Below are 16706 nucleotides of genomic sequence, written 5' to 3' on the forward strand. Positions count from 1 at the left end.
TTGAGAAGTAGCTGTGCTTCAGTTAACGGGAAAGGATGACTATGGTGATAGGAGTCCCATTGATAGAAGTGAAGCTTTCTGGGTTGGTGATTTTCTGTAGTTGGAGCACAAACCTTCTCCCTCACCGTTACCTGATTTATATTCTTGTGTAAGTTATATGAAAATTGATATTGACATATAATTCTCCAATGGTGGCTACGTTGGTGTGTTTAGCTGATGTGAAGTGGTATGGAAGCACTAAATATTGTTCTGCATTTGATTGCCTTAAACTGAGACAGAGAATACCGTTGTGTCACTTTTACAGGCCTTCTGAAAAATCTTAGTTGAAATAGTCAATCCAGTGATAGCAACCCAAATCAGACCTTGCAGGGAGGAGACAATACTAGATTCCAACAAGTAGCTTTATTATAATAAACTTTTAAACATGTTTATATTCAATACATACAGAAAAGCTACCCACTGTGTTTTACCACAGCGTGCTTCACTTTGAAACACTTTCATTGAGCAATGGCCCCTTAAGTTAGATACGTGCTAGCCACCTTTCATTACATTCACCTGCTGTGTTACCCTGAGAACAGCTAGGAGTCTGAACATTTGTCTGGGTGTGGAGGGGAGGGGGGAGATTTTTTTTTTCTTTACAGATTGGTTGAGCTTGTAGCCTTTCAGGGGTTCTTCAGAAAACTGTACAGGTGGGGAACAAGATAATCTTTATAGTGGCCATCAATGAAACCCTTCCCGCTGTTGTGGACAAACCAGCAGTGCACATTGGTTCCAAACACTTGGTCTGTCCTGTAGTCCTTCTGCAACCCGCTGCAATAAAGAGAGCAACAAAGATAATGGGTGGTGATGGGACAAGTAGAAAAGATAATGCAGCAATCGGGCCTGAACAGCAATAGTCTGACTTTAGCAGGAGTCGTCTGCGTGCGCCTATGGGCTGATCATCCGGTCTTAAATGACAGAAGATTCCTACCTCCATAAAAGTCTAACACACACCCTACGGCAAGCTGTAGTAACCAAAGCTGTGTGATTGTACCTGCCTCCCTGGGAGATGCCTTCCAGCTGCCATTTGGGGCTGAGCATGGAGGCAACAGATGTTTCTGATGCCACCTCACCCACTTAAAAGAATAATGAGAAAAATCAAATGAACTGTGGCTTCTGGAAGTGAAGCTGCAGTAAGCCATGCTGCTCATGGGTAGCCAGAGCACGACAGCCTTACATTCGGTACTTCCTCTCTCCACAAGTAGCTCCGCTGACTCCAGAGGGACTATTTGCAGAGTATGATGCTACATGAGTGTCAGAATCAGGCCCTGACAAAGTAGACCACCTGTGCGGAGGAGCACTGTCTGTGCTGGCTGGAAGAGACTCAACCTGAAGGATCCGACAGAGCAAGGTTTCCATATTTGCTTCCCCTCTGCTATATGCTACATGGAGAGAGTCCTTGCTGTCCTTTTATGTTTCATTCTCATGAAAAATAAGCTTCAAACCCCAGTGTAATGTATGTGCTGCTAACAAAGCTTCAGAAGCGTTGAGTGGCAAGAGCAGGGAGAATGTAGGAAAACAACTGGCCAGGTGTGTTCTACCATTAGGTGAAATCCGTATCTTTGACAGTGGAGTAAGGACCCAGTTATGCCACCTTGGCGCACATTGGATAGTACTTTACTACACCCACAGTCCAGCTGATTACAACAAATAAGGTTGGCAAAACTGGGTGCTAAATGAATAAGCTAGGGCCAAAATTTGTGTGTCTCTGCATAGGACAACTCTGCCATCACCTGTATGGGGCGGAGATCTCTGCATCCAACTGCCTAGGATGGTAACAGTATGGACCTAACCAGTGGATTTCCAACAGTGGTGTTGGATCTCCTAGGATCTGGCCCTTTGTTGTGTGTTCCTGCTCTGTAGGGACTGTGTTCCATTTTGTTTCCCTTGCTGGATTTGGGATACCTTGTTCAGAGTACATTTATTCTCACTTGCAAGCAAGGTATAAAGCTGTACTAATTGGGAGAACTGTAGGTATTTCTGACTCCTGAAGAGACATGCTACTGTCTTGTTTCCCAGGAGGAGGTAAAGGATGTAACTGACACGCTTTGCGATGTGTGTAGGTTTATGCCAGTGCCGCTTTCCTCTGTTTGAAAAAGACTGCACCACATGCAGGGTTTCCACAGGAAGCTCCGGAGAGCAAAGTGCAGGGGCCGCCTTGTCTGGGAAAACCCCCCACAAAGCCAAGTCGTCTTGATCTTCAAGCTGAAACCTGCAGGTTTCCCACCATGCTTCCTCCTAAAAGCTGGGGAGAGGTTTCCTGCTAAGTTGGCGAAGCCTAAAAGCAGCGGATTCATAAGGAAATCCTGCTCTATTTTTACTGTTGAGAAGTCCCGGGCCCCCCTACTTGCAACACAGGCCCCTGAGGAGTCATGCTGCCATTCGCTCCCCCGCTGGGCTAATCCCCTCCTGAGACCAGCATTACTTTCTGAACTAATACTGAGGGTGAAATCCACTGCATAGAGTAGCTGCTCCTGGCCTCCCTCCCAGCCCCTTCTCCTGCCACAGCCATGTATTCGCAGCAACACAGAAGGGTTTCCATGGACCCCTAGTGCAGAGAGTACACCAGGTAGCGGACTGCCCAACCAAGACATAGGCAATGGGGATTCCGTAGTTGTAACATAGGGCAGAATTTAGCCAGGGGGGTTTTTATTACTAGTGATGGTCCACAAACAGGAAAAAACCTAGCTTGACTTTCAGTGCTGTGTTGGGTCTGCTGTGCTGACAGTTAGGAAAAAAAAATATGCTTTACTTGTAAGCAGAGAAAATTGGGGTGGAGGGTGGGGATCACAGAGCGAAGAAATCATTGTTGGAGAATGACTGTAATTAAAGAAAAAAGAAAAGGAGGACTTGTGGCACCTTAGAGACTAACCAATTTATTTGAGCATGAGCTTTCGTGAGCTACAGCTCACTTCATCGGATGCAGTGATCCAATGAAGTGAGCAGTAGCTCACGAAAGCTTATGCCCAAATAAATTGGTTAGTCTCTAAGGTGCCACAAGTACTCCTTTTCTTTTTGCGAATACAGACTAACATGGCTGTTTACTCTGAAATATGTAATTAAAGATATTTTCATTGACTACATTCAGAAGGGAGGTTACCAAACATTTTAGGGCCTCATCTTTTTCTTGGCTGAGTTTGCTCAGAATTCCTACCTGGTGACAGTAAGTTTGTGTCCTTTCACTTCCATGGTTGCTTCTGGTTTCTCTGGATCCCGACCGGGTCTTTCATTGTAGATGTGCACGGCTGGTTCAGACATGAATTGGCCTGGCCAAAGAAAAGGTTAAAACTGCTTGCATGTCACGGCCTTCAGCTATCAGATTATAAAAATCACAATCCCAAGCATTCAAATTGGTCTCTGTAATGCCTTAGGACCTTCTACATTGTGGAGGTTGGCGCTCTGCTTTAGAGCCAGCTGACTGTTTCCGCTTAAGCAGAGCGGGGCTGGGAAGATCAGTCAGGCAAGCTCATGCTGACTAGTTCTGTTCTGCTGTGGAACTTTCCTAGGGATTCCTGAATTTTAAAAGGGTGAGGGTGTTTTTGTTTTGTTTTTAAAAGTGACCTGCACAGGAAAGAACCATCCATCTCAGGGTATCCCCCATTACTGTGGTATGGAAATGGTTGTCAGGTAAATTAGATTTGTAGAGGGTAAGATCTCCAGGAGATATCCGGAGTCTTCTACTCTTCCCCCTTCCCTGAGAAAGGGGACTCTGCTGGGGAAAAACATAGATGTGAGGTGGGGAGGGAGAGTCATTAATTCTTCTTCTCCTCTCCCCTAACCAATTGGCTATGGTGGGGAGGCTTGGTCACAGAGCAGATGCCCTGCAAGTGGTCAGACTCCAGATCAGTCTGACTTATTCTATAAATTCATTCCACAGTTGAACCCCAGGGACTGAGAATGATTTCTCTTTGGTTTTCACGTGCTTCATGCTGGGTTTGGTAAGTTGCATAGTCACACGGAAGCACCGAACTGGAGTTGTGACTGTCTGCTGATGTACAAAGTCTAAGTCTATCCACCAGTGTCTTATATTAAGTGGCAGCATGTAAATAATTAAATCACCTCGGAACTAACATACCTAACTGCTCTATTACTTTCCTTTTTTTGTCCTCTGTTTGGATCATAATGTCTTTGGGGAAGGGGCCTTATCTTATTTCATGCCCTGTGACTATTAATGCATTATCATAAAACTGAGCTTTGAGCTCTGGAAGTCAAGTAGATATGAAAGGGCACCTGCTGAACACACTGTTGGTCTTGCCATAAATGAGGACAGAATTTGGCTAAAATACAGGGGGCCAATCCTCTGCACCTGTAAATCAGCTTAGCTCCATTGACTTGAATGGAGCTACCCCAACGAACACCAGTGGAGGATCTGGCCCAGTGGTTGATAAAGAAAGATTTATCACGGGAAAGCCAATTAATTATTTTGATGGAAAGTTAAACAACACTATGCTAGATATGGGATTTTTTTCTCCTCTTGTTGATGATTTCCTTCTTCCCCAGCACACAGAGTTCTAGCCAAAACCAATAGACTCGTATCCCTCCTCCTGCCACCCGACCATAAGGCTTTACCTATCAGACCATGTGCGCTGGGTGAGAACCGGTTTGTAGGGGGAATGTAGATCCCTAAGAAATCAACGTTGACCGGGTGATTCTTCCACACACGGTGAAGCAAAACCATGAAGGACATTTCCGTGTCCATGGCAATAGTGACAGTGCGCTCTTTCTTCACAGACACAAGCAGCCTAGCGGAAGCATAAAACAGAAATGAGAGCTGCGTCCCTGGTTCTGCTGAGGCACTTCGCTTGTTGTGTACAATGACGTGTGAAGAATGCAGTATCAGTCCCAATCAGTCCCGGTTTTTAATGAGGATTTACAGAGCTTTTGTTACCACCCAACAAATCCGTGCAAGGGTATGATCACATTTGGAAAACTGAAGCAGAGAAATTCACTAACTTGCCCAGCTCTACATAGCAAAGTCAGTGGCAGAGTCAAGATTAGAACTCACAAGTTCCTATTGCCTAACACCGGGCTCATTCACTATGGCAATGTAGGGTCAATACAAAAAAGATCAAGGTGCCTTTATCATTCATAATCATAAACCGTTCATAATAGCTTCATTGTTGAGACCATTGCTTATCATGCTGATTTCTTGGTGCTGTCCCCATTAGTTTGTTGTATCCATCCATTTCCCCCTATGTTATACTTAGACTGTAAGTTGTTTGGGGGCAGGGACTGTCCTTTTGTTTTGTGGTTGTACAGCACCTAGCACACTGGGGGCTTGATCCCTGATTGGACCCTGAATTCTGCTACAGAACAAATAAGAAATATTAGCGTCTATAGCCACAGGGATGACTGAGCTACTCAGACACATGCAGCTGCTCAGTGGGTGAACCAGGACTTTGTTCTCTTCATTTTGAGGAAGGATTAGAAAGCCAAGCCAGGCTCATTTCCCCACGGAAGTTCAGGTGTAATTCTTGCCCTCGGATCAACAGGGATCAACACATTCCAAATAGTTTCCACAAAGTACATTGGAAATGCGCCTCCTCTTACCTTTTCCGAATGATACTTCCTGTGTCGGACCAGGACAGAGCGGTGCTGTAAGATCCGTCTTTCAGGATGATTGTCTCTGTGCTGATCTCTACTTTCAAGCCTTTGTTTTTGAAATAGAATCCAATTTTGCCAAAATAGGTGCTCAGTTTTTTATTCTCTTGCTTCTTGGCCCCAGTGAGCTGCCCATTGATCACGATCCCTATGAAAAGTAGAGTATGTGGTGTTTCCCATGAGTTTTTGACACGTAATGCAGAGACTTATTCAAGTAATAGGAGACAAACAAATCATAAGACCTAAAGCACTCTAAGCAGAGAGGGCCACTTCCCAATGCACAGTTTTGGGACTTAGTTATTTATTTAATTTCCTGCTCGGCCCCAAAGACGACATTTCTTTTCTTCCTTTCTCTCTCTCCCGCTGCTTTCTTTGTGCTCAACTGAAAGTGCAAATGGAAGAAATATAGCCCCACAGTGGCAGGTTTCCAGTGGAATGGATAAGATATTGTTGGTGCATCTGCAGAAGTCTATCCATGTATAGCCTATAGATCAGAGTTAACGGAACACATTAGATACCATTAATTCTAGTGTCTGCAAGTGATCCAAAGTGTGTGCTTGTGTAATCACTGCAATTTACCTGCTGAGCACGACCTTGTAGGCATGTTATGATGCTTGTTTGAATTTCCTAAGATCATAGCAGCCAGGGTTGTAAGAAGGTGTGAGCTTTTTCTATTTTACATCTAAGTACATTTCATCTAACTGCCCAGGCTCACCCATTGCTCAGTCCAGTGCCAGCTGACAGGGACTGTACTGAGTTGCTGATGGAAAGCTACTAATAGGCTACCTGTTCAAAACCACAATCCACACAGAGTACAGCAATGACTGCCAGCATTGACAGGCAAAGAGCAATACTGGGAAGCCAAGTATGTAGGAAGAAGTTGCTCTGAAGATTGCTTAGTATCCGTGTTATGTAGAGAACATTACAAGCATCATGCCAGTGTCCAGGGAACTGATACCATGTTTCGATTTAGTGTTCACATTATTGAGATTAAGCCCAGCAAGCCTGTTCTGCAACTTATGTGTGCTCTAATGCTGATTTCATTTACATCTACATAAATCAGAGGTAGCTGCATTGAAGTCCATCTCAGGTCAGAGGAAAATTGGCTTGATTAGAACCGACAGTCAGTAAAGCAAGAATCATCACAATGAACCTGGTACATATTCCTTTCCCCAAACCAAGGCCTTTCAGATTCTTTGGGCTGCATGGTGCTATATAAATGGAAACTATTCATATTCTCTTACCAGAATCAGGATCTGAAACCAAGTTCAGGATCTTTCCAGGCTCTGAGTCAATATTGAAGCAGATGTTCTCCTGGCTCTTTAGCAGATGGATGATGAAATGTGGGTCATTGTCAACTAAGGTACAAAAATAAGTAGGGAATAAAAAAACAAAATGAAAGTAGGGGTGTGACTACGTGTGTGAGATCTGAACAGTGTTTCCTCACTGCTCTATACGTTTAGTTCTACCTATGCACATAGATAGGAACAGCCGATTTCAAAGTGCTTCCACTCTACGATGTTAACCAATGATCCCACAACACTCCTGGGAAAGGAATAAGTAGCATTATCCACTTTTGGTAGATGGGGAAATTCCCAAGCAATCCTTACAGAGGCCTGTTACATTTTTTTTAAATGAACCAAAAATCCCCATAGGTCTGTGATGGGGTGTATAAACCCTGCACTGGCGATGAAGGGGTTAAAGAGCAGCTGTGGGCAAGGTTGGCGCCGCCCTGCTGGCCCTGTCAGTCATGTCGGGAGCATAATAAAGGCTTAAAAGCAGAACGTTCCCAGCAGTTGCTGGCCAGCCCTGGGAGACAGCAGATGGCAACTCTACAGCTCCCAGGGGAGACTCCTGGAAGCCTTCCCGGCCTCAGCATGTAACTCATTGCGTTGAGTTACAGGGTTAACTGATTGAGCTGCGTGCTGGAAAACACCATGTGCTACATCATGATTGTGAGAGTCTGAGCTACCTTCTTTTAAAAAGCTTGTATCCAGCAGGTAATACTAGAGATGAGGTTGATCCAGAAGCCCAGAGCTGAACCCCCTCATTCTTCCCCCCCAAACAACTGGGGGCAAAGTTCAGATCTAAATCCAAACTTCAGAGCTGGGACCCATCTCTACATCCTATGTCCTTATTCTGCCTAATGGCTTGATCCCCACCCCTCCCCTTGCCATTGAAGCCAATGGGAGTTTTGCCATTGACGTCAACAGGAGCAGGATCAAGCCCCTAAATACAGAATAATGCAAAGAATTGCCAGTGCAGAGAACACCCCTGAGTCGGAAGCTGGACTATCTTGCTCATTTTTTTCCTTTCCAAAACAGTAAGTTTAACTATTTCAAAGTCTAAAATTAACCCTTGGCCTTGCCCCGAGCACGCCTTCAAAGGGGGGCGGGCGGTTACTGTTGCATATGTCTGCATTGTTATTAAGACGACGCTCTACCAGATCTTTTGTGTGAGTTAGACATTAAATCATGGCAGAGACCCAAGTGTTAACAAGACCCAGCAGCCTTCAGAGAATCCAGAGATCCTTATCTACCACACAACATTCATGCTGTCATTTACAATGGGAATTAACTCTGGAAATAATGTTGCATTAGCTTTGCTACTACAGATGAGCCAGAAAGAGAGTCCTTTGGACAGACTGCGACTCCCAGTAGCAGATGGCAGGGAAGACCTATTAGATCAGCTAATCCATCCTAATGATCATCCCCTAGAGTATATTTTCTAGGGCTTTGTCCATTCACGCTTTAAATCACTTAAGTGATGCACCATGCTTCTAAAGAACTGCTACTTACTTGAGTGCCATGCATATTTTGGGTGTAACTTTGGGCTGTCTGTAATGACCCCCTGCATGGGTTATGAATACGGTTTCAACTTGAGAGCACTGGCCTCTACCGCTTTGGCTACAGGAATAGCTGCATTAACTGGTAGCAATCGTCGACTGTTATTCTCCAGTGAAGCCACAAGATGAGCATGTGATGTCTGTTTTACCAAAGCAAAATGTACACAATACTCCCATTCCAAAAGCAAACTCAGGGCAGATGAGAGATCTCTCTGTACAGAGTTAGGGCGAAGTACCTTTATTCATCAGCTTCAAATTCATTGATTCCAAGGCCAGAAGGGACCACTGTGATCAGCTAGTCTGACCTCCTGTATAGCATAGAATCATAGACTATCAGGGTTGGAAGGGACCTCAGGAGGTCATCTAGTCCAACCCCCTGCTCGAAGCAGGACCGATCCCCAACTAAATCATCCCAGATAGGGCTTTGTCAAACCTGCCCTTAAAAACCTCTAAGGAAGGAGATTCCACCACCTCCCTAGGTAACCCATTGCAGTGTTTCACCACCCTCTAAGTGAAAAAGTTTTTCCTAATATCCAGTCTAAACCTCCCCCACTGCAACTTGAGACCATTACTCCTCGTTCTGTCATCTGCCACCTCTGAGAGCAGTCTAGAGCCATCCTCTTTGGAACCCCCTTTCAGGTAGTTGAAAGCAGCTATCAAATCCCCCCTCATTCTTCTCAGCACCATGTCATTTAGACTTGGGCCTAAACTGCAAAAACAGCCTCTCATTTCGGATTTTTTTGGTGCCCAGTTTGGGTCATTTAGAGCTGGATTTTTCAGAGGGGTTGAACATGCACAGTGGCTGCTAACTTGAAAATCTCTGAAAATCAGGCCCTACTGAATCCAGCATGGCGACATCCAGAATTACTGGATGTTTTAGACCAGGGATCGGCAACCTTTGACACGCGGCCAATCAGGGAAATCCGCTGACAGTCCGGGACCGTTTGTTTATCTGCAGCGTCCGCAGGTTCAGCTGATCGCAGATCCCACTGGCCGTGATTCACCATTCCAGGCCAATGCGGGCTGCGGGAAGCGGCATGGGCCGTGTGCCAAAGGTTGCCGATCCCTGCTTTAGAATATGTGGGCCCAAATCTTTGTGACATGGGTGCTGAGAACAATTGCAAGGCAGCATCAAAGTGAAGAAATGAGGCTTTGAAATTCCCCTTCTGTAGCAGCTATGCAACAAATATTCTGTGTTTCTTTGCCTTTGCCTTTTGCAAGTTCAGATTCAGAGCCAAATCTGTATCCAGACTTGACTGCTGAGGCCCCCTCTTGAGAGCATGGGGGGATTTTGCACTGCTCTCAAACTGGAATGTGGACTCTACCAGTGGAGACCAGTGACCTCTGAAAGTGGGTGGGGGAAATGGCACGTCAAAACCAATGCAATGCAGTGACTGTCCCTAGTTGAATGGCAAGCAGGCAGTGCTATCTCCATCCATTTGGTTAAAGGGACCATTTGGCTTCTTCCGCCATTGCTCTCTTCCCCCTACCCATACACACACACATACCTTTGTATACAAGAGCTATACTAAGCAAAGCAAAAGGGAGTAAAGCAGATAGACAGCCCACTGTCTTTTACCTGCAGTTATGCGAGGATCAGAAGATATAGTTGGAGCCCTGCGAGCACTTAATAGACGCTCTGCTGTAGCTGTGGGTTTCGCCCAGGGTGGGATGGACTGATCAAGGCCATTGGAGACTACACCTAAAGTACCTGTTTGTGAAGAGGTTACATGAAATTGGAAATTAGTAAAAATGGCTGCACTGATAAAGGATCATCGTACTTTTCACTTTAGCACACAATGATCGGGATTCTGATCCAATTTACTGCAGGAGAATTATGCCAGATTTACATGGCTGTATCTCAGAACAGAATCTGGCTGATTTACAATTAAGGGCTTGTAGAACTGATCAATGAAATTGTTTTTAATTGTTCACTTTATTAATAAACTTCATAAGTAAAGTATTATGAATGAAACTACATTCATTCATAAAACCAGGTACGCCAATAACTGGCTAATTGAGTTTCACTTTTAATCCAATTGCTGCTTAAATCACTGGAACTTGCACTGCTTCAACATTGTAACTTCTGGTTTCAGAGTAGCAGCCGTGTTAGTTTGTATTCGCAAAAAGAAAAAGAGTACTTGAGGCACTTTAGAGACTAACAAATCTATTTGAGCATAAGCTTTCGCGAGCTACATCCGATGAAGTGAGCTGTAGCTCACGAAAGCTCATGCTCAAATAAATTTGTTAATCTCTAAGGTGCCACAAGTCCTCCTTTTCTTATTGTAACTTCTGTTCACTGTTTGCCATTCCTTACACTTGTCGATGTTGTAACCCAAACTCCATTTTAACTTGTCCCAAACTCCATTTTAAAATGCTCACTTCAGTTTTGCAAAACCCTGCTGTAACCTTATTAGTGTAGTTTAGATGTGTGAATGAGGTATATATGGATGATGGAATCAACCTCCAGCCCCAGCCAGTCCTGATGAAATAAAGTGTAAACACCAATGGCTGAAGATGCAGACAACAGCCCTGACAAAGCAAGACGAATCCACCCTTAAAAGAAAAGAACAAAAGTCCAATTGAAGAAACATCAAAGCCAGGTCCAAGGCTGAAAGTCATGTCTGCAATTGACGGCTGACCAATCACACTGAACCCAGAGGCAGCGTGACACAGCAAGACCTATAGACTCTGGATTCAAACTAAAGCCTACAAAAACGGTGGGTGAGAAGGAAGACTTTGGAGGGTAACATTCTGCTGCCAACATGGAAGCACATCGGTGCATGCCCAACAGAGACCCAGCTCTTCCTTGTGCCCGGCTTTCCTGGCCAGTTAGCTGCCACAGGCTACGAACCCAAGCCACGAACTCAAGCTACATTCAGGACTGATAACTATACAGCAGCTGCAGAACAGCTGATGTGTGTGTGTGTGTGTGTATACATAGGTATTAGATATTAGTTATTGGTCTTAAATCAAATTGTGTTATTATAATAAACGTGACATCTTGCCTTGTCCCCTGAAACGATCCTGTGCAGTTTTGTCCGTATAACAGGCTTGCCTACATGAACATTTAGTCCATGGCAAGCTGGGGTGTGAATCTATCCCACACTAGGGTGTACATGTGAACCCTGCTGACGTGCACTAACAGTTCCTTAATGTGCTTTGATCTAGTCCCATTTCGACGCGGGCTAGATCAAAGTGCACTGAGGAACTGTTAGGGTATGTCAGGGGGTCTGCACAGACACTTAGGCTATGCGCTGGCGACCCATAGCTAACACGAGGAAGGTGTGATTTCTCCTGCTTGTGTACATATACTTGCTCTAGCTCTCCGCGAGCCAGTGTGAGCATGAACAGCAGTGTAGCCTGGGTCATTCAGGCAGCAGCAGAGGCCTGGCTTAGCTGGGCCAAGTACAAATGCCCCTGGAGCCGCTGGGTACACGCCTGGCAGGGTTGAGCCACCGTGCGGCCGCTGCCGCTACCCAGGCTCCCGCAGCTACACTGCGAAGTGCCTGGCAGTGTACACCCCACTTTGCGGTGGATTAAATGTCCAAGCAGACAAGCCCTTAACGCGCTCCGTGTGAGCCTATTTTTGAAATGTAGGGCCTATAACCTTTACTCACATGAATAGGCCTCGATTAGGCAAAGACCTTCAGCATGTGCTGGGGTTAAGCGCTTTCTTTAGCCTTTAGGCATGCGAGAAATAAGAACTGAGGTTATTTTGTACAGGCTCACCCTAATTCAGAGCTTACTCGGTTGTTACTCAGGCAAAACTCCCACTGAGTGGGAGTTTGGCTTGAGAGAAAGAATGAGTTAAAAACTGTACTGGGTCTTCAGAATTTTGCCCCACATTCATGCTGCTGCGTATTAGGCAATGGAAAAATCCAGCGTCCAGTCTGGTCTCACAATGCCATAATATGAAATACGTAATTAACCAGTTCTTTTAAAAAAATGAGTGAATTCAATGCTGGCCAACGACCGCGAAGCTAGTCCGGGACAGGACTACCTAAGGCAGAAGCCAGTCTAAATCTGGGTTGATTCTGGCTTATTCAAGGTATAAATGGGTCCCTTGTTGCTCAACGAGAGTTTTGCCACTGATTTCAATGGCAACAGGATCTGACCCTTAATGTCTAATGTAATTGGGAAATATGTAAGCATGCTGAAAGAACAATGGCCCCCATGTTAATATCAATTAAATCATCCATACCTACTAAGTAAAGCAAACCGTGGCCTGGAGTAATCAGCTGATGCAATGTATATGGAATGCCCATTGTAATAGGTTTAGCAAATGGACATGGGTATGGCTGCGCAGACGTGTTTAGTAGAAGTGGTGAGCTATAGCACGTGGTATAAATAAAAATCTTTTCATTCTCCATGGACCTCAGTTGAGGATTTACAATGTAAAAGAAAAACAAATTAACCAACTGTAACATCTTGCAGACTTAAAAACCGCCTTTGATTGCAGGAGGATGAGGACATATCTGATATCTTTCCAGTGAGAATGCAGGACTGGTGGGCCTGGAGTTTCTGCATAGTTATAAAAAGTTCTAAAGTGAAAGGCAAAATTGACTGTGCTGTTGCAGCTACGTACGTTGCTTCCCTCTCATCTCAATCTAGCAGAATATCTCCTGTTTATTAACAAATGATAAATCACCATTCGCTATAGCCTCAGGGAGTAAAATTTGGTTTTCAGTGCCTCATTTTCGCCACAGTTCAGACAGACCATTGAACAGCCAGAGTGAAACATAATCATACAAATATCTAGCTCTTTTCATCTTCATAGCTCACGATGCTTTACAAATGGGAGGGGGGGGGAGTGTCATTATCCCCATTTTACAGAGGAGGAAGCTAAGGCACGGGGCGAGGAAGTGATTTGCCCAAGGTTACTCAGCAGGTCAGTAGCAAAGACAGGAATTAAAATCCTGCGTCCCAGTTGAGTGCCCTATGCTGATAACAGCTATTAATATAGTCTGGACTGGATTTGTCATCAGTTGGCTTTGCAGTGATGACTATACTCCTCGTGTTTTTTTAATAAATTAAGAGCCTGACCAGTGCCCACTGAAGGCAGTGGAAAGGCACCCATTGACATCAATGGGCATTGATAGGTCAGGCCCCAACAGGACAAACAAGCCCTGTCCCCCTTTGGCCCAACAGAAGGCTGCTGTAAAATGGGGGCTGGAGAGAAAAGCAGGAAAGAGAGCACTCTGGAAGACTAATGAGCAAAGACACACTATCTTTAAGAGAGTTCCAGTTCCAGTGGTCTTGTGACCTATCCACACCCAATCTTGGAGGTCCTCCAGAGACCACAAACAGCCACTCCATGACTCAATCAGCTCCTCTATATAAGGGGAGCACAGGGAATAGACCAGAGGTTCTCAAACTGGGCGCCAGGACCCGTCAGGGGGTTGTGAGGTTATTACATGGGGGGGTCACAAGCTGTCAGCCGCCTCCCCAAACTCCACTTTGCCTCCAGCATTTATAATGGTGTTAAATATATAAAAAAGTGGTTTTAATGTATAAGGAGGGTCACGCAGAGAGGCTTGCTATGTGAAAGGGGTCACCAGTACAAAAGTTTGAGAACCAGTGGAATAGACGTATCTGTCCCTACAACAAATAAAGCTGTTGTCATTGTAGGTTTACAGAAATGCTCAAAATGGGCAAATGCGGTGCAGTCAGTCCCCACCGAGGGTAACACCGACAAAAAAGGCATGTTGAAAATTTAACTCTACAAGGAGCTGATGGTTGAACTGCCCATTTAATTCAGGGCCTTTCCCTTAAAATACAGACCCCAGCATGAGCACTAACGTCGGCCATCTTAGTGCACCCTTTTAGTCTGCATAAGTGACAATGAACAGCTTATTTCCACTGCAAGGTGGTTTGTTAAACGCCAAAATGGGACAGATGGAGACACCCACCTGGGCAACAGCCTCTTTTTGGATCTTGTGGCGAATCTGCCAACATTCTCTCATTCCTTTCAGGATTCTCTATCAACATGGCCGTGAAAGGGGTCACGATGTGATGGTCGAGTGACATCTGTAAGATCGATCTGGTGATGTTCCTTTTCAAAGCAGCAGTGGGGGCCAGGTTTCTGTGTTGAAAAATAAATAGACCCCCTTGTTACCAGCTGTGCCGGGCAGCTGCTGCTTAAATCAAGCCGGTGATCCTTGTTATTCCTAAACAGGGGAATCAGAAAGGTAGGAACCAGCTAGGACCTAGGGAATGTGAACGGCAAAGATTAAAGTCCCGATCCAAAGCCCACTGAAGTCAATCGTGAGACTCCCATTGACTTCAATGGACCTTGGATTGGACCCAAAGAGCCTGATTCAATTCCCACTGATTTCAATGGGGATCTTCAATGGGAGATGGATCAAGACCTATAAGAACAAGGGGCCAAATCCTTTTACTCAGTCTTTGTTCATTAACTTCACTCATTCAATCCCCAACCCACATTCAGACCGCTGACCTGTCGCTAGAACAAGCTGAACCAAAACCTTATGCCTGCAATTAGAGAGGAGAGGGAAGGAGTGAACCAAGGGTGCAAAGCTGGCACGCTCTTTGGTTTAGATTTATATTCCTCATTTGTACAATCAAATGTACAAATTCTTCTGATCCTGAGAGGTGCCGATAATCCTCATCTCCCAGTGACGTCTGCCAGCCCCTTTCCAGGTCAGCTAGGTCCCTATCAAAAGTCCCCATCTGGCATTTCTCCCCACCTCTCAGCTAGGAGCTGGTTGATGGTCAGATAGGCCCACAGCTTCTCGGTGAATTTGGGGTCGGCATGTGGCTCTTTCTTCAGGAAATCCTCCAGTCCCTCAACATCTGCCAGGGTCTCCAGGACTAGCTCGGCGTTCGACTAAGCAAGGAATGAAAGATACCAAGATCACAGTGTGAGCCGGTGAAATGAAGCCACCACGTCACGCCACCCCCACAGCCCTGGATCAGGACCCAGGCAGACGTTTAAAAAACTGGGGCCCCCTTGTTAGGAATCTGATCCCCCACATATTTAGAAAGTGATTCTGCTAACAGGGCTGTGTTGGCCAGCAAGAGTAGGGCTGGGTGAAGGGGGTCTATTGCACCTCCCCTCCTCCCCCAGTGACTGTGTCATAGCAGATTGAAAAAGCCGGGAGAGCTCTCCCTGCACGTACCAAGGAAGAAGGGGAGCTGTAGGTGCTACTTGGGGTGGGAGTGAGGAAGGGGGTGGAGAGCTCTTAGCAGAGGAGAGGGAGCTGTGCTGAGCAGTACACCGCTTACAGGACAAATCCTGCTCTCTCCTCTGTGCTCACCCCAGAGCCGGGGGGTACTGCACCGGACCCGGGGGAGTTCTGCCAAGCGAGCAGGGCAGGCTCTGGAGAGCCTGTGAAGTGCGAGACGATCCCTTGCACCTGGCGGATCCCATCTCTGGTGGGGGCCTCGGGGAGGCTCTTTGTGCACACTCACAAAGCCAGGATAGTGCATCCGCCAGCCATTGCCTCCCACAGAGGGGGAGCAGCAGCTGCTGTGGAATGGCTCCACTGAGCCTCCACCAGCTGCGGAGGAGGAGTGCGCAGTGAAGGGGCTGAAAGCAAGGATGTGGCCTACACTGAAGTATTGTTGTGGTATACGGTGACCTGGTTGAAAAGGGATCCTGGCGGCTCAGGGAAGCAGCTGGCATGTCCCACCTCTGGCTCCTACGTGTAGGGGCAGCCAGGGGGCTCCGCACACTGCACCCTCCCCAAGTGCCACCCCCGCAGCTTCCATTGGCAGGGAACCGCAGCCAATGGGAACTGCGGGGGTGGTGCCTGCAGATGGGGCAGCGTGCAGCAAAGCCGCCTGGCCGTGCCTCCATGTAGGAGCCAGATGGGGGGACATGTGGCTGCTTCCGGGAGCTGCCTGAGGTAAGCACCATCCAGAGCCTGCACCCCTAGCCCCTTCCTGCACCCCCACCCCCTGCCCCAGCCCTGATCCCCCTCCTGCCCTCTGAACCCCTCGGTCCCAGCCCAGAGCACCCTCCTGCACCCCACACCCCTCATCCCCAACCCCACGCCAGAGCCCACAACCTCAGCCAGAGCCCTCACCCCCCCGGTGTCCCAATCCCCTGCCCCAGCCCGATCCTCTCCCACCCTCCAAATCCCTCAGTCCCAGCCCAGAGCACCCTCCTGCACCCCACACTCCTCATCCCGAGCCCCACCCCAGAGCCCATACCTCCGAACCCCTCGGTCCCAGCCTGGAGCACCCTCCTAGACCC

At 46.6% G+C, this 16706-nt stretch overlaps 1 protein-coding gene across 1 annotated transcript in view; it reads right to left on the bottom strand.

Annotated features, from left to right (window-relative positions):
• Window positions 1-383: 383 nt before the first annotated feature.
• Window positions 384-16706, bottom strand: part of ITIH2 (inter-alpha-trypsin inhibitor heavy chain 2) — a 38913-nt gene continuing 22590 nt past the window's right edge. The window contains exons 14-21 of the mRNA XM_084628712.1: window positions 15196-15335; window positions 14398-14570; window positions 10065-10196; window positions 6885-6998; window positions 5590-5788; window positions 4609-4781; window positions 3194-3305; window positions 384-810 (exon numbers count right to left, since the gene is read on the bottom strand). Of these exons, the coding sequence (XP_084484838.1) occupies window positions 663-810; window positions 3194-3305; window positions 4609-4781; window positions 5590-5788; window positions 6885-6998; window positions 10065-10196; window positions 14398-14570; window positions 15196-15335 (1191 nt within the window). The 3' untranslated portion in view covers window positions 384-662. The remainder of the gene's footprint in view (window positions 811-3193; window positions 3306-4608; window positions 4782-5589; window positions 5789-6884; window positions 6999-10064; window positions 10197-14397; window positions 14571-15195; window positions 15336-16706) is intronic.

The sequence above is a fragment of the Lepidochelys olivacea genome, assembly GCF_965140295.1.
Source record: "Lepidochelys olivacea isolate rLepOli2 genome assembly, chromosome: 1".
In the NCBI taxonomy this organism is placed as follows: Eukaryota; Metazoa; Chordata; order Testudines; family Cheloniidae; genus Lepidochelys; species Lepidochelys olivacea.